General features: G+C 39.5%; 1 protein-coding gene across 3 annotated transcripts in view; it reads left to right on the top strand.

Annotated features, from left to right (window-relative positions):
- The window catches only part of FAM193A (family with sequence similarity 193 member A), a 100,874-nt gene that overhangs the window by 64,662 nt on the left and 13,217 nt on the right, over positions 1-22,995 (top strand). For 2 of the 3 annotated variants that reach the window (XM_037898199.2, XM_037898197.2), the window contains 7 exons: positions 8,775-8,928; positions 9,033-9,212; positions 10,376-10,627; positions 16,606-16,804; positions 18,432-18,704; positions 19,412-19,694; positions 21,962-22,148. In XM_037898199.2, the coding sequence (XP_037754127.1) occupies positions 8,775-8,928; positions 9,033-9,212; positions 10,376-10,627; positions 16,606-16,804; positions 18,432-18,704; positions 19,412-19,694; positions 21,962-22,148 (1,528 nt within the window). The remainder of the gene's footprint in view (positions 1-8,774; positions 8,929-9,032; positions 9,213-10,375; positions 10,628-16,605; positions 16,805-18,431; positions 18,705-19,411; positions 19,695-21,961; positions 22,149-22,995) is intronic. The other variant, XM_037898198.2, reaches the window with a different exon arrangement.

Genomic DNA, 22,995 nt, shown 5'->3' with positions numbered 1-22,995 from the left:
TTAGAGGAGGTTTTGGAACGAATTGATGAACTAAACTGTAATAACTCACCAATGTGACACCAATTTTTAAAAAGGGCTCCAGAGGTGACCCCAGCAATTACAGGCCGGTAAACCTGACTTCAGTGCTGGGTAAACTGGTTGAAACTATAGTAAAGAACGAAATTGTTAGACACATAGATGAACATAATTTGCTGGGGGAAGAGTCAACATGGTTTTTGTAAAGGGAAATCATGCTTCACCAATCTACTAGAATTCTTTGAGGGTCAACAAGCATGTGGACGAGGGATCTAGTGGATATAGTGTATTTAGATTTTCAGAAAGCCTTTGACAAGGTTCTTCACCAAAGGCTCTGAAGCAAAGTAAGCAGTCATGGGATAAGAGGGAAGGTTCTCTCATGGATTGGTAACTGGTTAAAAGATAGGAAACCAAGGGTAGGAAAAAATACAGTTTTCAGAATGGAGAGAGGTAAATAGTGGTGTCCCCCAGGGGTCTGTACTGAGTCCAGTCCTATTCAACATATTCATAAATGATCTGGAAAAAAGGGTAAACCGTGAGGTGGCAAATTTTGCCAATGATACAAAACTATTCAAGATAGTTAAGTCCCAGGCAGAATGCCAAGAGTTACAAAAGGATCTCTCAAAACTGGGTGACTGGGCAACAAAATGGCAGATGAAATTTCATGTTGATCAATGCAAAGTAATGTACATTGGAAAACATAATCCCAACTATACATATAAAATGATGGGGTCTAAATTAGCTGTTACCACTCAAGAAAGAGATTTTGGAGTCACTATGGATTGTTCTCTGAAAACATCCACTCACTGTGCAGCGGCAGTCAAAAAAGCGAACAGAATGTTGGGAAACATTAGGAAAGGGATAGCTAATAAGAAAATATCATCATATTGCTTCTATATAAATACATGGCACGCCACATCTTGAATACTGCATGCAGATGTGGTCGTCCCATCTCAAAAAAGATGTATTGGTATTGGAAAAGGTTCAGAAACGGGCAACAGAAATGATTAGGGGTATGGAATGGCTGCCATATGAGTAGAGATTAATAAGACTGGGACTTTTCGTCTTAGAAAAGACACGACTAAGGGGGGATATGATTAAGGTCTATAAAATCATGACAAAGGGAAGTATTTTTTCACAGAGTGCAGTCAGCCTGTGGAACTCCTTGCCAGAGGATGTTGTGAAGGCCAAGACTAGAACAGGGTTAAAAAAAGAACTAGATAAATTCATGGAGGATAGGTCCATCAATGGGTATTAGCCAGGATGGGCAGGGATAATGTCCCTAGCCTGTTTGCCGGAAGCTGGGAATGGAAGACAGGGCATGGATCACTTGAAGATTACCTGTTCTGTTGATTCCCTCTGGGGCACCTGGCATTGGCCACCTGTTGGAAGACAGGATACTGGGCTAGATGGACCTTTGGTCTGACCCAGTATGGGCATTCTTATGTTCTATATGTTATGTTAAAAATGGTGAGTAATGTATTATTTATGAGATAAAATATTTACTTGTGATTTGTGCCAAGGTTGAGTGGGAATTCAGATGTAATAAAAATGTACAAAAACAGCATTTAAAGGTTGGTTTTTAATTAATCTACCTTAAAATCTGTGTGATATATAAGAAAACTTATAAAAAACAGGTTTTGAGTTTTAAAACTAACTGATATATTAAACAAAGGGAGTATTATCTGTAGTTAGTGAATTAAACCGATTGTTCCTGGTCACCATGTCCTTCAAGATTTTAGAAGTAGCAGACCTCGTCCTCCTACATCTACTTTTTGTTCCTAGGTTGGAAGAGGAAAACAAGCTTTCCTGCTTTTTTCAACTCTCAGTTGACTTGTTAACTTTGATCTAGTCATTGAACTGAACTAGTTAAATAAACTGAAATGAAGAAAATATTCTCTTTGCACCTGCAGAAGAAGCTAGTGCTCTCAAAAGGTGGCTTAGCATTTCAACAATGTCTGGTTCCAGGTGCTTCACCAGTTCAGGGATTTGACTTCCTTTAAAACTTTGGCAGGAAACATGTCTTGCGTAGTGTTTGGGGCGTGGGTTGTTTTTGTTGTTGTTGTTGTTTTTTACTTATTCTAATCTATTTAAATGATTTAGATTAAGGCCTTAACATAAACTATCATAAATTCAAATTTAACTTTAAATATAAAAATCTGATTTAAACTAGAAAAATCTGATTTTTAAAATTCTTTTAAAATTGGTTTTAATCCTCTGTGAATGAAATATTGTTACACATGCACCACATGTCTAAGGAATACAACCTTACCTGTCACGTACTAACCAGAGATGACTCAGACAATCATAACTGGTATTTTTGTGGTTTGCCTTACAAAGAATCATAGAATCATAGAATATCAGAGTTGGAAGGGACCTCAGGAGGTCATCTAGTCCAATCCCCTGCCAAGAGCAGGACCAATCCCCAATTAAATCATCCCACCCAGGGCTTTGTCAAGCCTGACCTTAAAAACTTCTAAGGAAGGGGATTCCACCACCTCCCTAGGTAACGCATTCCAGTGTTTCACCACCCTCATAGTGAAAAAGTTTTTCCTAATATCCAACCTAAACCTCCCCCACTGCAACTTGAGACCATTATTCCTTGTCCTGTCATCTGCTATCACTGAGAATAGTCTAGATCCATCCTCTTTGGATCCACCTTTCAGGTAGTTAAAAGCAGCTATCAAATCCCCCCTCATTCTTCTCTTCCGTAGACTAAACAATCCCAGTTCCCTCAGCCTCTCCTCATAAGTCATGTGTTCCAGTCCCCTAATCATTTTTGTTGCCCTCCGCTGGACTCTCTCTCCAGTTTTTCCACATCCTTCTTGTAGTGTGGGGCCCAAAACTGGACACAGTACTCCAGATGAGGCCTCACCAATGTCGAATAGAGGGGAATGGATCACATCCCTCGATCTGCTGGCAATGCCCCTACTTATACATCCCAAAATGCCATTGGCCTTCTTGGCAACAAGGGCACACTGTTGACTCATATCCAGCTTCTCGTCCACTGTCACCCCTAGGTCCTTCTCTGCAGAACTGCTGCCTAGCAATTCGGTCCCTAGTCTGTAGCGGTGCATGGGATTCTTCCGTCCTAAGTGCAGGACTCTGCACTTGTCCTTTTTGAACCTCATCAGATTTCTTTTGGCCCAATCCTCCAATTTGTCTAGGGCCCTCTGTATCCTATCCCTACCCTCCAGCGTATCTACCACTCCTCCCAGTTTAGTGTCATCTGCAAACTTGCTGAGGGTGCAATCCACACCAACCTCCAGATCATTTATGAAGATATTGAACAAAACCGGCCCCAGGACCGACCCTTGGGGCACTCCGCTAGATACCGGCTGCCAACTAGACATGGAGCCATTGATCACTACCCGTTGAGCCCGACAATCTAGCCAACTTTCTACCCACCCTGTAGTGCATCCATCCAGCCCATACTTCTTTAACTTGCTGGCAAGAATACTGTGAGAGACCGTGTCAAAAGCTTTGCTAAAGTCAAGGAATAACACGTCCACTGCTTTCCCTTCATCCACTGAACCAGTTATCTCATCATAGAAGGCAATTAGATTAGTCAGGCATGACTTTCCCTTGGTGAATCCATGCTGACTGTTCCTGATCACTTTCCTCTCGTCTAAGTGCTTCATGATTGATTCCTTGAGGACATGCTCCATGATTTTTCCGGGGACTGAGGTGAGGCTGACTGACCTGTAGTTCTCAGGATCTTCCTTCTTCCCTTTTTTAAAGATTGGCACTACATTAAGCTTTTTCCAGTCTTCCGGGACTTCCCCCGATCGCCATGAGTTTTCAAAGATAATGGCCAATGGCTCTGCAATCACATCCGCCAATTCCTTTAGCACTGTCCGATGCAACGCATCCGGCCCCATGGATTTGTGCACGTCCAGCTTTTCTAAATAGTCCCAAACCACTTCTTTCTTCACAGAGGGCTGGCCATCTACTCCCCATGCTGTACTGCCCAGTGCAGTAGTCTGGGAGCTGACCTTGTTGGTGAAGACAGAGGCAAAAAAAGCATTGAGTACATTAGCTTTTTCCACATCCTCTGTCACTAGGTTGCCTCCCTCATTCAGTAAGGGGCCCACACTTTCCTTGGCTTTCTTCTTGTTACCAACATACCTGAAGAAACCCTTCTTGTTACTCTTAACATCTCTTGCTAGCTGAAACTTCAGGTGTGATTTTAGCCTTCCTGATTTCACTCCTGCATGCCCAAGCAATATTTTTATACTCATCCCTGGTCGTTTGTCCAGTCTTCCACTTCTTGTAAGTCTCTTTTTTGTGTTTAAGATCAGCAAGGATTTCACTGTTAAGCCAAGCTGGTCGCCTGCCATATTTACTATTCTTTCTACACATCGGGATGGTTTGTCCCTGTAAACACAATAAGGATTCTTTAAAATACAGCCAGCTCTCCTGGACTCCTTTCCCCCTCATGTTATTCTCCCAGGGGATCCTGCCCATCAGTTCCCTGAGTTTGTCAAAGTCTGCTTTTCTGAAGTCCAGGGTCCGTATTCTGCTGCTTTCCTTTCTTCCTTGTGTCAGGATCCTGAACTCGACCATCTCATGGTCACTGCCTCCCAGGTACCCATCCACTTTTGTTTTCCCTACTAATTCTTCACGGTTTGTGAGCAGCAGGTCAAGAAGAGCTCTGCCCCAGTTGGTTCCTCCAGCACTTGCACCAGGAAATTGTCCCCTACACTTTCCAAAAACTTTCTGGATCGTCTGTGCACCGCTGTATTGCTCTCCCAGCAGATATCAGGATGATTGAAGTCGCCCATGAGAACCAGGGCGTGCAATCTAGTAGCTTCTGGTAGTTGGCGGAAGAAAGCTTCATCCACCTCATCCCCCTGGTCCCGTGGTCTATAGCAGACTCCCACCACGACATCACCCTTGTTGCTTACGCTTCTAAACTTAATCCAGAGACTCTCAGGTTTTCCTGCAGTTTCATACTTGAGGTCTGAGCAGTCATACTGCTCCCTTACATACAGTGCAACTCCCCCACCTTTTCTGGCCTCCCTATCCTTCCTGAACAATTTATATCCATCCATGACAGTACTCCAGTCATGTGAGTTATCCCACCAAGTCTCTGTTATTCCAATCACATCATAATTCCCTGACTTTGCCAGGACCTCCAGTTCTCCCTGCTTGTTTCCCAGGCTTTGTGCATTTGTATATAGGCACTTGAGATAACCCGCTGATCGCTCCTCATTCTCAGTATGAGGCAGGAGCCCTCCCCTCTCACACGCTCCTGCTCGTGCTTCCTCCTGGTATCCCGCTTCCCCACCTGCCTCAGGGCTTTGGTCTCCTTCCCCCACTGAACCTAGTTTAAAGTCCTCCTCACTAGGTTAGCTAGCCTGCTCGTGAAGATGCTCTTCCCTCTCTTCATTCGGTGGATCCCGTCTCTGCCTAGCACTCCTCCTTCTTGGAACACCTTCCCATGATCAAAGAATCCAAAGCCTTCTCTCCTACACCACCTGCGTAGCCATTCGTTGACTTCCACGATTCGACGATCCCTACCCCGGCCTTTTCCTTCCACGGGGAGGATGGACGAGAACACCATTTGCACCTCATACTCCTTTAACCTCCTTCCCAGAGCCACATAGTCTGCAGTGATCTGCTCAAGGTCATTCTTGGCAATATCATTGGTTCCCACGTGGAAAGGCAGGAAGGGGTAGCGGTCCGAGGGCTTGATGAGTCTCGGCAGTGTCTCCGTCACATCGCGAATCTTAGCCCCTGGCAAGCAGCAGACTTCTCTGTTTTCCTGGTCAGGGTGGCAGATAGATGACTCAGTCCCCCTGAGGAGAGAGTCCCCGACCACCACCACCCGCCTCCTTTTCTTGGGAGTGGTGGTCATGGGACCCCCAACCTCAGGACAGTGCATCTCATGCCTTTCAACTGGCGGAGTCTTCTTCTGCTCCCTTCTCCGAGACGTATCATCTGGGCCACTCCCGGCAATGGTACCTGTGGAGAGAACATGAAAAGGTTACTTACCTGTATCTGCATTGCTGGTACATGGATGTTCCCCCTTCTTCTTCTGGAGGTCACATGTTGCCAAATTTCTTCGCTGTCCTTCTGTCCCTGCTGCGCAGCCTGCTCTGAATCTTCAGAACCTTGTGCCTGTAGAAGCATATCCTGACGTCTATTTCGAAATCTTCAGATTCTCTTATGCAACACAGGGTCGATACCTGTTGCTCCAGACCTTGAACCTTCTCTTCCAGTATGGAGACCAGCTTGCACTTTGTACACACAAAGTTGCTTCTGTCCTGTGGAAGAAAGACAAACATGGCACATCCAGTGCAGGTCACAACAGCTGAACACTCCCCATCCATATTACCTTCCTACTATGAGCTTCCTCAGAAGATGCAGTAATTATTCAGAGAAGCTGTCAGGGTGCAAACCTCAGTGGGCTCACCTCAGGCGAACTCCCAGGCAAACTCCTGCTGTTTGCTGCTCTGCTGTTCCCCACCGCTCAGCTGGTTCGCGGAGCGCTGGCTTTTTTAAACAGCCAGGCTCACCTGAAACAAAACACCCCCAACTCCCGCCCTTTTCAGCCAACCAATCAAGCACTCACTCAAACTTTCAAGCAACGACTGAGCAATGATAAACCTGAATATAAGAACTGCTTAAGGATTTTTTTTGGCTATCTAGCGTGAGAACAGGAGACTTTTTGAAAGGTTAGTCACCTGATTACAAGTAACTGACTTCTGAAATCTTCTATCAAGACTGTTGAGTTGACATTAATTTAAGACTCCTAGCAAAGATTCTTGTGTGAAAAAAGTTCTTCTCTCATCTCCTTCTAATAATCATAGTGATTTTAGGAACTGAGGCATTTGATATTGCTTCCTGACCCTTCCCCAAAACCAGAAAGGGGTAGAAATGATTTTAAAATTGTGGGAGTGGATTGAATTTTTTATTCCCGACCCATCAAGCCTTCTTAGCAACTGTCTAACTACTACACCTTGTTACAGTACGTGACACATCAACAACAGTGAAGAACATTTAAGTTGATTCTGCTATGGTGATCGGTAGTGAAATAGCTAAACTAGGTATTTAAGGGAGTTGTCTTTAAGATTCAACATTAAGATTTTATTGAAGTGAATGGGAATAGCACAAATATGTCAATTATTGTTTCAAGCTAATATCAGTTCTTTGATTTCTACCTGGTCTCATTTCAAAATTTATCTTTGCATTTATTATTGCTAGACTTACTGCTTTATAATGAAAGCATAGATTCTTGAACATAATCTTGCACAAAGTTTATTGAAAAGGGCATTTATGTGGCAATTTATGCAGTGGCGGAGTTGCATTATACTCAGTGTTTCTGATCACTGTAATTATTTTTCTGTTTGAAGCAGTTAAAGTGCCATTCAGCTTGTTTGTTTATTTTGACACACATGAAATCAGCATGTTTCCAAAACAACTAGCATTGTGCAAGTATTTCAATTTTCCTATCTACTTAAATACTAGCATCTATATCTCTCTCTGTTTGCTGTGTTGATACTAGCCTAATGCCTAAATGAGACCAAGACAGTTGTTTGGGTAGTTCTGTGATGTTGCAGTGTGGTGTTGTGAAAAACGTCAGTAGGTTTTCTTCTCCTGTATTTAAATTATCTGTCTTCTAGTTCTTCATCTTTGTAAAATTTTCAAAGATGAGGGTGGGCTTTTGTAATATTATGGGTCTGCTTTTGCCAATACTTTACTATATTATCTCAGAAGTTCTTAAGCTAACTTCAGTTCTCCAAGAATGAAGATCAATAATATTAACTGTCTTGTGAGATACTAATTTAAACCGCACTTACTGAAGGCAGTGTTATCTACAGACAGACACTAGTTCACTCTTCCTTCAGGGGAGGATCCTTCTGTTTCTCAAATTAGGGCCTAAATAATCTCTTAGGTATTTGTATCCCTGTGGCACATGTGACGTATGCCTAATGGTACTGTACTGTAATTAAATCTCAGCAAAAGTCTTACTGGAATGCAAAAGGACATAATAATACACTTAAAGAGCTCTTTATATGTTTGAGTGCTATACAAATATTACTGCAACACCCTTGTGAGGTAGGTAACTAAGCTTGCATACTTTGTTTAGTTGTGGCAGGAAAAATTTCTAGTCCCCTATTCAAGAATTGTATGAATAGGCACTATAAAAAGGCCTGAAGGATGAATGCTTTTTTTTTTTTATTTTTTAAACATAGCTAAGCTAATATAGTGTGGTATCCAAGAATGCGTTATTAGGGGGAAATTTTAAAATGAATGATCATTAATCAAAAAATGAGATTGTTATACTTAGTAATTCATGTAGGGAATTCTGACTTAACATTGTCAGTGCTTGAAATATTTTAAACTTTTACAGTTCACACATTTTCTACCAATAAACTCATTGAAATAAGGCTTCTGTCTCATCAGAGCAAAGCTGGATTTACCCTTCATTGTGTTTTGGCATGGTGGAGTTATTGGATTTCTTGATGGCACAGTATTAGGGAAAAATTACACATAAAAATACTAGAAAATCTTTTTTTAGCCCAGGCTTTCTGCTGAGGAGTTTAAGCTAGTACCTTAAACAGGCTAGATGGTAGGTAGTTAGCAAGTCTGTTTTAAAAAACAGCTATCTTTAACTATTTTGAAGCAGATCAATTTAAATTGAAATACAAATTATGTATCTAAATTTTATTTCATTCCAATGTTTTGTAATTGCTTTCACAGTGGCTTAGGTTACTGATCATCATCATTTATGTAAGCCTCTCTTTCCGCAGTGGTAGTGATGATGAAGATGTTGCACCATTATCAGCAAAATTTGCTGATATCTATCCATTGAATAACTATGATGATGCAGAGGTCGTAGCCAACATGAATGGAATCCATAGCGAATTAAATGGTGGAGGGGAAAACATGGCATTGAAAGATGAGGTATAGCACTTTACATAAATTTTGTCTTTAATCTGTCAAATGAAATAATCATTGGAGACTGGTTTATCTTTTTTTTTTTTTTTTTTTAAACTACGGATTTTCAGTCTCCTCAGGTGAGCAGTACTAGTAGCAGTTCTTCAGAAGCAGATGATGAAGAAGCAGATGGGGAAAGCAGTGGTGAACCACCAGGGACTCAGAAGGAGGAAATAAGTCTAGGAAAAAGAACATTAAGGAAAGATGAGGCCAAAATGGATAGTCCACCCCCATCTTACCCGAGTCAGCAGGTATAGCTCACTGAAGTCTTATATCCATTGTAAGTTACCTTTAAAATCTTGACTATTTGAGAATGAGTGAAAATAGTTTAATTAGAAGGTAAGTTGCAGATATAGGGAATCCTTTGGTCTCTTAAGCTGTCATTATGAGACTTAAATTATTTTCACAACTGAATATATAACCGTTAGAAATCTAGTGTTGGCTGGCCTTCTTGAAACCGAAATCTGAGACCTTTTGTAAGGAGTTGTACTCTTTGCTGCTGCTGTCTTAAAAAGACTGCTTCCTGGTTGAAATAGTACTTCAGTCAGCGTGAACTTAAACTGTTGAACATATAACAGAAATCCAGGATGAACTTACTGTTCTGAGCTTGAATGGTGAAAAAGTTTTAGTTAAGTGATGGACAGTGATTTTTTCCCCACTGTTGAAGTAATTAATGAATATTTAAATAATCGATCTAAAACTGATTTGCAAATGTAGGGGAGTCTAGGATAGTTCAGTGCTTCATACTTTCTTTATATGGATGTCTTGCATGTAGATCTGTTGTGACTCAATATTTTATTGGATTGCTGATCTGTTTGCTAAAAATTCCCAAATATCATACTTGGTTCTCTGCTCAGTGTGTAATCGTTTCTATTTTAATGAGTAAATAAAAAAAATTAAAGTCAGTTATGTGTGAGCTAATTTTTTTAAAAGACAATGGCTACAAATCCAAAGGAACCTGTATGTACTATTGATAAAAACAACCATTATACTCTATTATAAATCTGCTTGCTTACATTCATAATGCCATATTCTGACTGGATCATTTCCAGACTGGTAATCAAGCTTTTCAATAGTTTGACTGTGGAACAAAATCAGTTGCCTTCGTTAATTCCTTCCAAGCAAGAACCAAACCGCGCTCATGCTTTTGTAGCCCTGACCACAGGAACCACCATAAAAATGCTTTGAATAGCTTTACGTTGCCTTTGCTACAACTCTGGACCTGTGAACCCTGATGAATATTAACTTTGGTTTTAAACCTGTATAAATGTGTAAATTGCTCCTTACCCATTCTCCTTTATTATACAAGACTAAACAATATTTAGACTTGCTGTTTTGTGACATCTAAAAGAAATAAAACTATCTGAATTCCTTGTCTGACAAAATAAGGAGAGCAACTTTTCATTCCTTACAGGCTGACCAAGGTCCAAATACTTGTGAATGCCATGTTTGCAAACAGGAAGCTTCAGGTCTGACTGCTTCAGCGCTCGCAGCCGGCCGCCTTCCTGCTGGCCATCAGTTTGTGAACCCAGAAAAACCTGCACATCCTGCACTTCACCTTTACCCCCATATACATGGACATGTACCATTGCATACTATTCCTCATCTGCCTCGTCCACTTATCCACCCTACCTTATATACAGCTTCACCCTTTACACACAATAAGGTAAGTGTGACTAAAAAATGCTTTCCAATTTCAGGAAAACAATTGTAAATTTGTGTGCATTACAGTAATTTAACTTATTAAGGCCTTATTGGCACATTACACTTACTTTTTCCTAATTTATAAAGGTAATCTACTCATACATTCTGTAAAAGGGAAACCTGAAGTTGAGAATACCCCAGTTCTGATGGAATTTGGCCATCACTGGATTAGCAGTTGCTATCATAAGGCTAATCTTGGAAAAGATTTTGTCAGTTTCTTATCAATTGGAATAGATGTGGGGACAAGAAAAAAATCTTTAAAAGATCAGTGTTGTTACATTTAATGTAATATGGCTGTGCTAAATTTTAAATTTGTATATATTTGAGGTCAAAAGTTAATAGAAGAAAGGCAGCTGTTGTTCCTTTTCAACATTACTGTCCTGGATTTGGGTCAAAATGGTAATACTGTGAATAAGGTCAAGTGTAGAGGACTACTTGTTCAATGTTTTTGTGCTTTTAGGAGAGAGTAAATTCAGCAAAGCACTTCTGCAAAAGAGCATGGTTAACTAGCAAGATAGGGCTATTATAATCCATGTTCATCTGGAGATGTTCAGGCACTCTGACACTTCAGTGAGTGGGGCCAGATAATTGCCTGGTTAGTTTTTCAGAAGTTGCTCTGATTTAAATTTTTGAGGGTTTTTTTGCACTTAATGAAGACTGTCAGATAAGACTGAAACAAAAATGTGATTCATCTTTGCAGTACAGGTCTGCTCTGAAAAGGGATTCTAAAAATTAGCTCTGTGGAGTTCCACATCATTTTATTCAAAATCAATTAGTTAATTTTTCATGTATAAAGTATTCTAATCAGCCCCATAAACTCAGTCTGAGCTCTGAGAGGTGCCAAACAGGGCTGGGTGGGGCAGGGAGGGAAGATTCCTTGTGCTCTCATGCATAATTACCTCTGAAATGAAAGGCTAATGGGATTGTGTAAGTAGTGTGGAAGGCTGAACTTAGCCTGTGTCATGCTGTCTGGAGTGGCTCACAATTGTGACTGTCTATCTCAGGGCACACTGTCAGAAAACAGGGCAGACACCCCATGCTGGTGTTGTGTTCTATAATTAGATTTCACAAAGGCAATAACAAATGTGAACTCCTGAATCACTGTACTAGTCTTACCATATTAGATCACAGATAGTCCCCTTAGGCCCTCCAGTCTTCCTTGCCACCTAGACAAACTGGACTTTGTGATTAAACCAAAAATCACAATACACTCAAGTTGCTCCCAATCCCAAGAGACCAGTCACTTACTCCCAATCAATTGGTATTCTAGATCTGACACCAAAGACCACTCTGGTAGCCGATTGTATAGTAAACTAACTAAAGGTTTATTAGCTAAGAGAAGGAAGTGAGAGTTATTGAGAGATTAAAGCATGAGTCAGTTTGTAATTCCAAATGGCGGTAGTGATGATATAACTTGCCAGTTTCCCCAAAGTCTTTTCAGCGTTCTTAAATTGTCTCTGGGGAGATCCGCGTTGCATCTGATACACTTCCCTGTAAGAGTCAAAACAGTCCAAACATGCAGGATCTTTGCCTGAATCCATACTTATAGCTTCTTTCACAGAAAACAAGCTGACAGTGTTACTACCCACGTAGGCTTTTCATTTGATGACCGATAGTGAGGAATGCATTTTGAGTCTTTGACCGCCGATCATCTCACACAATAACCACTTGCTTTGAAATTAGCACTTTTCTGTTAAAATTCATCATTAGCATTCCACAAGGCTTCTTTCTCATTTGATGGATTATTTAGTTATAGGAGCATACACAATGTAAATGTTGGGTACTATATTATAACAGATACAAATAAGTGAAAACAATGCATGTAACATCCCATTAGTTTTCATGAAGTTTAAAGACCAGATACACTCTTGTACATCTAAGAATCACTTTGATCTATACTAATATACAAGTGAATTGGCCTGGGTCTCTGGCATGAGCTGGCACTTGGTCTGCCAGTGTAATAAGCTGAATCGCTTTTACTGTCAGTTGTATGTGAGAAGGGGAAAAACACAGCTTCACTTTCAATTTCCAAGTTGTATATGCAGAGCTGGCAATTGGAAAACTACAAATCTTTATTTGAAAATGGAGCAGACTTTATATGGAGTCAGTGACTCAGAAAATTTGGGACCCTGCAGTGCTACTTTTAGAGTGTAACTCTCCAGATTAGAGGAAACTTGCACTCACATATCTTAGTCTGATTCAGATGGAGGCTTTAATGTCTGGTCCAAAGTGAATGAAATGTGTATTTCTGTGATGAAAACAAAGATAGTTGGAATGCAAAATCTTAGTGTATCGTACAAAAAGATCACAGAACACATCAATTGGTGTATATATTCAGATAAAAGCAAACTATACTGGTAACATCTGTAAAAGAGGTGTGAAGTGAGTATATTAAAGCTTCAGGGATAAGAAGTAAGGAAAATAAGTCAGAGTAAGGTTTAATTGGTTTTGGACTTTTTGACAGTAGGTTAGGCAGAAAGGGGGTTCTAAAATAGGGTTTTAGTATTGAGAAGGAGCTGAATAGGCACAGAGGAAAAGCTATTGCAGATAGTGGTGATGCATAAAGGAGGTTGTATTAGTCATTGGAGAGACAGCAGGAAGAGAGGGAGTAGGATGGGAAATAAGAAGTCAGTGGAACAGAAAGTCTGAGCTGGTCGTCATTATGGGGAGATCGACGCTGCTGCAATCAATGCAGCAGGGGTCAATGTAGCGGACCTAGTGAAGACCTGCTAAATCTACAGTAGAGCACTCTCCGGTTGACCCTGGTACTCCACCTCTCTGAGAGGAGTAAGGGAAGTCAACCGGAGAGCGTCTCCCATTGATGCAATGCAGTGAGGACACAAGGGTAAATCGACCTCATAGATATTAAGGTCAGAAGGGACCATTATGATCATCTAGTCTGACCTCCTGCACAATGCAGGCCACAGAATCTCACCCACCCACTCCTAAAATAAACCTCTCACCTATGTCTGAGCTATTGAAGTGCTCACATCATGGTTTAAAGACTTCAGGGTGCAGAGAATCCTCCAGCAAGTGACCCATGCTGCAGAGGAAGGCGAAAAACCCCGAGGGCCTCTGCCAGTCTGCCCTGGAGGAGAATTCCTTCCCAACCCCAAATATGGCGATCAGCTGAACCCTGAGCATGTGGGCAAGATTCACCAGCCAGATACCCAGGAAAGAATTCTCTGTAGTAACTCAAATCCCACCCCATCTAACATCGCATCACAGACCATTGGGCCTATTTACCATGAATAGTTAAATATCAATTAATTGCCAAAATCATGTTATCCCATCATACCATCTCCTCCATAAACTTATAGAGTTTAATCTTGAAGCCAAATAGGTCTTTTGCCCCCACTGCTTCCCTTGGAAAGCTATTCCAGAACTTCACTCCTCTGATGGTTAGAAATTTTCATCTAATTTCAAGTCTAAACTTCCCGATGGCCAGGTTATATCCATTTGTTCTTGTCCACATTGGTACTGAGCTTAAATAATTCCTCTCCCTCTCCAGTATTTATCCCTCCGATATATTTATAGAGAGCAATCATATCTCCCCTCAACCTTCTTTTGGTTAGGCTAAACAAGCCAAGCTCCTTGAGTCTCCTTTCATAAGACAGGTTTTCCATTCCTCGGATCATCTTAGTAGCCCTTCTCTGTACCTGTTCCACACAGTATTCCAGGTGAGGTCTCACCAGTGACTTGTATAATGGTATTAACACCTCCTTATCTCTACTGGAAATACCTCGACAAATGCATCCCAAGACCACATTAGCTTTTTTCACGGCCATATCACATTGGTGGCTCATAGTCATCCTGTGGTCAACGAATACTCCAAGGTCCTTCTCCTCTTCCGTTACTTCTAATTGATGCGTCCCCAGCTTATAACTAAAATTCTTGTTATTAATCCCTAAATGCATAGCGTAATTTAGGTCTACTTATCCCGGTAGTGAAGACACAGCCCCCTGAGAGAAACTTTGGAGATTGTACAGGAAACTTTTGTGACTGGCTTTCTCTTTACTTTTGAAAGCGTTAAAGATTTGAGGAGAGGATATGGTGTGTGACCAGATACAAGTAAGCCTTTGTATAAAATGGAAGATATGAAATTAACAAAGATTATAGGAAAGAGGTTATTTCTCAAAAGAGAGAGATGATCTTTTAGTTAAGGCACTGCACTGAAGATAAGGTTTGGGTTAAATTCCCAGCTTTGATACATTTCTTATATGAACCTGGGCAAGTTGTTAAATCTGCCACATTTCTGCATCTGTGTTTAGAAAAAAGATGGGGGGCAGGAGCAATAGTATTAATAAAAGGGGGAGGGGCAATAAAACTTCCCTACTTTACAGGGTTGTTGTGAGGATAAATTCATGAACGATTCTCGTGCTTATGATAATGAGAGACACATTGGTATGTGGGGGTTTTGGGGAGATTACATTTGTATTACAGTAGTTCTACAGGCGTCATCCAGGTCACATCCCTTTGTGAGGTGCTCAACAGGCACAGTAAATCAGAGCTTGTAATCTTTAATTCAGAGGTTTAAGAGGTTGGTGAAACTGGAGGAGAAGGGGGAACAGTGAAAAGTGTATGAACATGTCTTTTCATAGGCTAACTTTGTGCCCAGTTAGTAGGTGAGAGGTTTTTTGTTACTGCAGACAAGTAGATCTGTAGAAGTGATCTCATCTTGCCAACTTCCTAGTCATCATCAGCTGATAGTGTTCTGTAACCATCCCAGTAAAAATGAGTTGGAAAGAGGACAGGGTTTTTTTGTTGTTGTTGTGGTTTTTTTTTTTTTTTTTTTTTTTTTTGAAGGAGTCTATTCATACACAAGGTGTGGCATGAAAGAAAGCATGCTGGGTGCTTGTGGAAGAAGTGGGCAACTAAGGCTAGCATCTTTGCCAGAGAAGTGGGGAGTTGCAGATGCAGTACTAAGAGCATATTAAAAAGGGGGGCTAAATTGTGAAGACCCTTCTCAACTATGAGTGGTTTTTACCTTAGCTGTTAGAAAAGTTATTGGACACGGCCAGTGATTTCAGTGTTACTATGCAGATTTCCAGTTGTATATGTCTTTCCATCCCATTAATTTTGGAAGAATAAAACTGAAACACTTTTTCTAGGCTTGCTTAAAGGCCATGGTACTCACAGGGCTTGTACAACACACTCAGACTTCATCCCTAATATTGAAAACTGAAATTACAAAATTTAAACTGGAAGAAATCCAGAACCTACTTCCATGCAACTGAAGGAGGATGCTATGTGCTTTTGACCTAATAATTCTAGGAACAAAATAGTTTACACATTTCATAGATTCCAGTTTTTAAAAAAATACTATGTTAAAACTCCTGTTGAGATGACAAGAGTAGAAGATTTAGAGTACTAGAGAGAATCTATTTAGAAACACATCTGTTTAGACTAGAATATATACTGTATTTCTCTTTCTCCTGTGCTTATTTACCAACTGATATTTTCATAATCCCCTGATCACAATTGGTTGCTGTGCTAATGATTATATTGTCACAGAGGATTGTTTTCTGGTGGATAATAGGTAGTTAAAAATAATGAGTCCTTAAAGGTTCAGCTTTTATGCAAATATAATTTTTAATAAAAAAGTTAAGACCAACAGAAACTCAGTATGCACACAACTTTTTATAAGAGGAAAATTTTTCAAATTTTTCTGTCAGCCGGTTGTTCTTTAAGAGCTGTATATAAGTGTGTGTGTGTATATATATATATAGCAGTTAAGGTACGACCCACACACATTCATATATAAATATAAACAAACCTGCCATAATTGTTACTTCGGGAGACAAATTTTTATTAGTTTTTAGTTTACATAATTTCTTACAGGATCATAACACTTTATTATAATGACTTGAATATTGCTGTTGGAATAACTGTGTAGGAAGACAGATTATTAATTAGAAAATACTCTTATAATTTTTGTAGGCATTACCGCCAGCACCGGTTCAGAATCATACAAACAAGCATCAGGTATTCAATGCATCGCTCCAAGATCATATTTATCCAAGCTGTTTTGGGAGCACACCCGACTGGAATAGCTCTAAATTTATAAGTCTTTGGGAATCAGAAATGATGAATGACAAGAACTGGAATCCAGCTACATTTTTGCCTGACACACTTCCTGGTGAGGGTTTGTTATAATTTCACACTGGATAGCGATGAAAACTGCATTATGAAACTGAATGTGGCACTTTCTGGCAGTGGTACATTTCATTGTCATTTTTGAGAGAGCAGTTCTGGTAAACATTTGCATAGACAGGGAATCATGGTAGCTATAATGGCTGAAAACATGAAAGTAGAAACTCTTTAATCTCATTGCAGGGGCAAAAGCAAAAAGAAACTGCCTCTCTTGGCCTCTGGTATAGAGAGAGAGATTTATAGAGATGCTTGTATCTTCAGATTCGTGCAGCCACAGAAGGATGTGGGTTTAGAGAGATACTTATAAGGAAGGGATAAGAAGTAAAAATCCTGAGTCTCCTGTCACAAGACCTTGATCTTGTTTCATAAAATTATAGGAGCACTGCTAGACTAACGCCACCACAACTGCCACAGATTCCTTCCTCTTGTCACTGTGATGGAAGAAAAGCTAGAAGAACCCAGAATGGATGACTTAGATGCAAAACAAGCTTCAGAATATTTTCATGTTACATTATGTTGTAGAATCACTTCCTTAGACCTTTGAATTTATATGACTTATCATACAAAGGAACAATTTATAGATCAGTTTCCACTAAAGGATCAGGTATTTAGGGGCTTGTCCAAATTTGAATGTGTATAGGTATGTTTCATGTGAGTTCAGTATGTCTTGCTTCATTAAACTGGTATGTCTGAGGGAATTCTAATTGGCAGTTGGATACAAAAAGTCTGTGCTGCTTTGCAGCAACATTCTTGAAATCTAAAATACTGTTAAGGTGAGAGAGAACAGCGGAAACTCAACCAGTAAAATAGTACCTTATAGTATACTAAAATAGTACAGTATACATGTACCTTACTTCTCTTGTTTTCATTACAAATATTGCATTTTTTTTGCAAGACTTCTTTCTGTCGTAAAACATGACTCACTGAAAAACTGTCTTGTTCTGAGACTTTATTTTGGTTTTTGTTCTGATTGTCTCTTGTCTGGCCTGTTTCTAATTTGTACCCAGCTACTATAGTAGCATTAAAAAACTAACAAAATACTCCATCCAGGTCACTAGTGGAAAACAAGTGAGAGTAATCTCCGTTATGGAAAGTCACACCCCAAAAAACACCAGCACAAACTGGCACTTGGAGTCGCCAGTAACTAAGTAAGCATTAAGGCTACATTTTCTTCTCACTCTGATTGAGGTGGTATGCTGTCAGTGCCTGTTGTGTTATATGGCTAAACTGGGCATTAGACTCCAGAGCTGTGAATCTTACACATTTCACAAGTGTAAATTCACTTAAAAAAAATTAAAAGGTTGAACAGATATGTACAGTAATGCAGTATGCTGCTTATTACCTCTACTGATCTTTAAGAACACTTTTCAAATTTTAGTTTTATATGACAAATTGGCCTGAGAATTTAAATTTGGTTACACTTACATAGACTAACATTCAGCGAGAACATATTTACTTCAGTAGTCCTACCAGGCCAGTAATAACATACATAGCTAGATATAGAAGTAAACATCAGAGTTCAGCAAATTAGAACATGCTTAAATCTGGCCAAGTGCCATAAACACAATTCTTGTAATTCTAGAAGTCTTAATTTCTGTATGTTTCACTTGAAGGGAGTGATCTATTAGCACCAGCACTCTCAGAAATAAGACCTGAAGCACTTCCTACTACATCTAGCAGTGAAGCAACAGCAGTTACAGATAGCAAAGAGAAAAAAAATGCTGCAAAGAAGAAATGTCTGTACAATTTCCAGGATGCCTTTATGGAAGCTAATAAAGTTGTCATGGCAACCTCTTCTGCCACTTCTTCTGTCTCTTGCACAGCTACTACAGTGCAGTCAAGCAGCAACCAGTTTAAAGTATCATCTAAGAGACCTTCATCAATAGGTAAGAACTATAATGCATGCGAAGTTACTTGAAGTCAGTTGCTAAATTAATGAGCCACAAAGGTTTTAAGGTATTCATATTATGTATTTAAATGGTTTAAACAGCTTCTTTTACTCAAAACTGAGCTATTACTCTGGAACTATATTTTTTCTGTACTCTCTTAATTTTAGGACTCATGATTAAGTCCTTTTGGGTTAAGGTTGGTTTGGCCAAAATGTTGGTGTGTAAAAAGGGAAAATACTTTTTAAAAACATATTCTTTAAATATTCTTGAATATCTTAATTGCTTAGTTTGTGACCAAAAAGATCACTTACCTGATTTTTAAAGGTTTTGGGGTAGCAGCCATGTTAGTCTGTATCCACAAAAAGAAAAGGAGTACTTGTGGCACCTTAGAGACTAGCAAATTTATCTGAGCATAAGCTTTCGTGAGCTACAGCTCACTTCATCGGATGCATGCAGTGGAGGTGTATTTTTCACTGCATGCATCCAGTGAAGTGAGCTGTAGCTCACGAAAGCTTATGCTCAGATAAATTTGTTAGTCTCTAAGGTGCCACAAGTACTCCTTTTCTTTTTGCTGATTTTTAAAGAGCTAGAAGTCAAGAATGGCTGGTTCAAGCTAGTGGAGATTTCTGTTAATTTCCTTCAAAAAATGAAGTAACCTTTTCTTTTTTTTTTTTTTTTCTTTTTCTTTTTTTTTCCAAATTTAGGAGAAGTCTTCCACAATATCAATAAAGAGGACCATAGACATTCTGCACCAGTTGCACCACGAAATAGCCCTACTAGTTTAGCATCCCTTCCTTCACTCTCTCCTGCTGCACTGTCTCCAGCCGCTACACCCCATATCCCAAATCTTGCTGCTCCATCTTTCCCCAAAACTGCTGCAACAGCCCCTGGATTTGTGGATCCACATTCAGGTCTTTGTCCCTCCACAGTTGCACCCCCTACTTCAACCACAAACAGCTCCGTAAGTGCGCCACCAAGTGTCTGCAGGTGAGTTTACTTTGTTCATACTTAAATTGGCATTAAAAATAGTAACAAACGTGCAAAATAAATGTTCACTCTTGCAGCACCACTTTGTACACCATTATAACGTGAAAGGGAGTCTTGTCCATTTGATAGATGAGCAGGACACCTGAGTTCTGTTCCCTGGTTTGCCACTCACTATCCGTGTGACTGTGCACAAGTCACATCAAGTGTGGTGTTACTCTCAGGAAAGTGTGGCCATGGTGTTTCTGGGCTTGCATTTTTTTTTTGTCACATGCAGAATCACACTTTGTTCAGCTTATAAGTAAAAAGACATGTTTTCTCACTGTGTGCGCTAAAATGGGATGGAAAAGTCAAACTGTGCTTTCTGGTTCATTCATCATTCAAGTGACAACATACTTTTTGTTAGTTTAGTCAGCAGACTTCATAGATTCATAGATATTAAGGTCAGAAGGGACCATTATGATCAGCTAGTCTGACCTCCTGCACAATGCAGGCCACCGAATCTCACCCACCCACTCCTGCAATAAACGTCTCACCTATGTCTGAGCTATTGAAGTCCTCAAATCATGGTTTAAAGACTTGACCTGGAAACCATACAAGGAGCATACTTCATGAGAAGGCTACCATATTTAAACAGTGTTTTGACGATAACTGTGCTTGCAACTTCTCTGAGTATCAGTTCCCCATTTGTAAAATGAATGTAATAACTAACCTTTTTTGTGATACTTAAAATTTTAAAGATCTTTGAAAGTATTGGATGAATTGTGTACAAGACGTTATGGCAGAGTGATTTCATGGTGACACTGATTCTCTAGTGTCTGAAGAGCAGGAATGTCCTAAAGGCAAAGCAGCTGAGTCATTCTTCTGAGTACTCTGACTTGTAGTACTGTGGTGATGGTTGCTATGGAGAAGATGGGAGGCCACAGCCGTAGTTATGATGGGGGATCTTGAGAACCAAGCAGAGTGATAGCTATCCACTTGAATTACTTTTCAAAAAGTTAGCTTTGTAACATCTGGCTAGCTTTGTATTACTACTGTTTGAACTAGAGGAAATTATTGAAATATAAAAATGATTCTTTGCAATAAAAAGAGAAACGTTTCTTTGAGCGAAGGTTACCTAGTCTAGTGCAATAGAACCCAAATTTCTGTTAGCACCATTATGTGCTGCTGTAATGCAAATAATAGGATGTGTAGGAAATGGGATGGAGAAAAAGACAGAAAATATCATGCTGTTATGTGAAGCAATTGTACATCCTCACTGGGAAAACTTTGTTCAGTTCCATTATCCTGTCTAAAAAGGATATAGTTCAAGTAGAGGGGGTTCAGAGACAGGTGAAGAGAATGGGGAGAGACATGGGAAAAAATTCAGTATGAAGAGATAGTGAAAAGACTGGCACTGTTCACCTTGTGAAGAGATAAATAAATAAACATAGAACATGTAGAACATGCACTACATTTTACAGTTTCTCATAATGAGACATTAATTATAAGTACTTTTTTCACACTATGCATGGTTACCTTATGGGACTGACTTTTGGTATCTTTGGGGACAAGAGCTTAGCAGAAATCAAAAAGGATTGGGCACTTACATGGATTACATGCATGTGCAAAGTTATAAGCATGAAGGTTATTTTAAATATGTAAGGATATAAATCAACCTGTGTTTCTTGGTGGATAAACTTTCCCTGGGCTAAACTATTTTATAACTGCCTCCTGCAGAACTTTATACCTTCCTCTGAGGCACCTGATACTGGACTAGTTGGATCACTGTCTGCTCCTTGTTTTCAGATGATCTTGAGAGTCTTGTTTGTAGTAAAGAGTTTGGACATCTGTAGAAGCAAGGGGGGAAACAAGGAGGAGAGCAAATACTGTGTGACCAATCAGCTCTACTGACCACCAGTGATCCATAGATCACAGTTTGTGAATCACTTTGTTTTAACAAATGAAAATAACTGGTTTCCAGATTATGAATACAAGTATACCTTTTAGACCAGGATGGATTTCTCTAAACAGTGATTCTCCCATTTACTCATTCAGTGGACCGCTTCATGAGCATTTCATGGAGCCGTCTTCCCTTTAAAACACCCTAGTCTCATTGCTTGGTTTTGAACATACAGGTCTGCAGACTGCTAGAATAGGTTTTGAGGTGATGCACATCCCACAGTTTGAGAACTGCTGCTTCTGATTCACATACATATCTCTCTATATATACATATAATATGTTTCTTTTTTATTATATTGTAATAAACCCTCTGTTTTCTTTAATACAGTGATCCTGACTGTGAGGGCCATCGCTGTGAGAACAGTAATACGTATGATCATCAACAGTATGATGGAGAGGAGAGCCAAGATGAAGACAGCTGTTCGGAGCATAGCTCTAGTACCTCAACATCCACAAATCAGAAAGAAGGAAAATACTGTGACTGTTGCTACTGTGAGTTCTTCGGTCATGGAGGTGTAAGTTTTGTTTAATTATTTTAATAAGAGTAACTGTTTTCAAGTGTGCCGTCATCTGTTGCTTGTTATATTATCTATTTGGCTGTAACTGTTTAGTGGCAGAAATAGTAAAAATAAATGACTGTAAATTCCTTTTTTCATTTTAACTGTAAATTTTAATCCGGTATCTTATAATAAGCTAACTGCAAAGATAGGAGTTTTGTAGATAGAAAATGCATTCTAAAGCATTTTCTAAGAAGCACTAAAAATAAGCTAGTGACAATAAAACTATTTCACAGCTAGATTTCCAGCACTGTGTGAACTTAGGCAAATTATTTAACCTCTGTTATATTTGTGAAATAGGGTGGTTGTACTCTAGCCACCTTTGTGGTACACTAAGAACAGAGAAATAATAGAAAGGGATGGAGCTAGAGAGATCAATATAAGAGTAGAAAATAAAATGTAAACTGGGAAATTTGTGTATCTAGTATGAGCAAAGCTTAAAACCCCGTGTCTTTAAATTAAATTAAATTAAAAAAGTTTCCTAATTCTTAGTATTACAAATATACTTACAATTCTGAAAAATAATTCATTAATAAGAAAAGTGCAGTGAAACAGTGACTTGACCAACTTAAAAGGCGTTTTGTAGTCATAACAAAGCTTTAATACTTATTAATTGGCTATGGGATCTCTCCTTTTGTCTGCTTTTCTTCAGTGCTGAGGATTTGACTCAAGCCTGTTTTAAGTCAATGGGAATCTGAAGACTTAAGTGCATCCTCCTTGCATAAGCAGCAAATATAAACATTTTAAAAGTTCTGTTTAATTGCAGTTTTTATAAATTGAAATAGATACTTTTAATGTGGCAATC

This window comes from Chelonia mydas, chromosome 4 (genome assembly GCF_015237465.2).
Source record: "Chelonia mydas isolate rCheMyd1 chromosome 4, rCheMyd1.pri.v2, whole genome shotgun sequence".
Taxonomy (NCBI): Eukaryota; Metazoa; Chordata; order Testudines; family Cheloniidae; genus Chelonia; species Chelonia mydas.
Note: the sequence above shows the minus strand (reverse complement) of the source record. Positions and strands in the feature narration are given on the sequence as shown.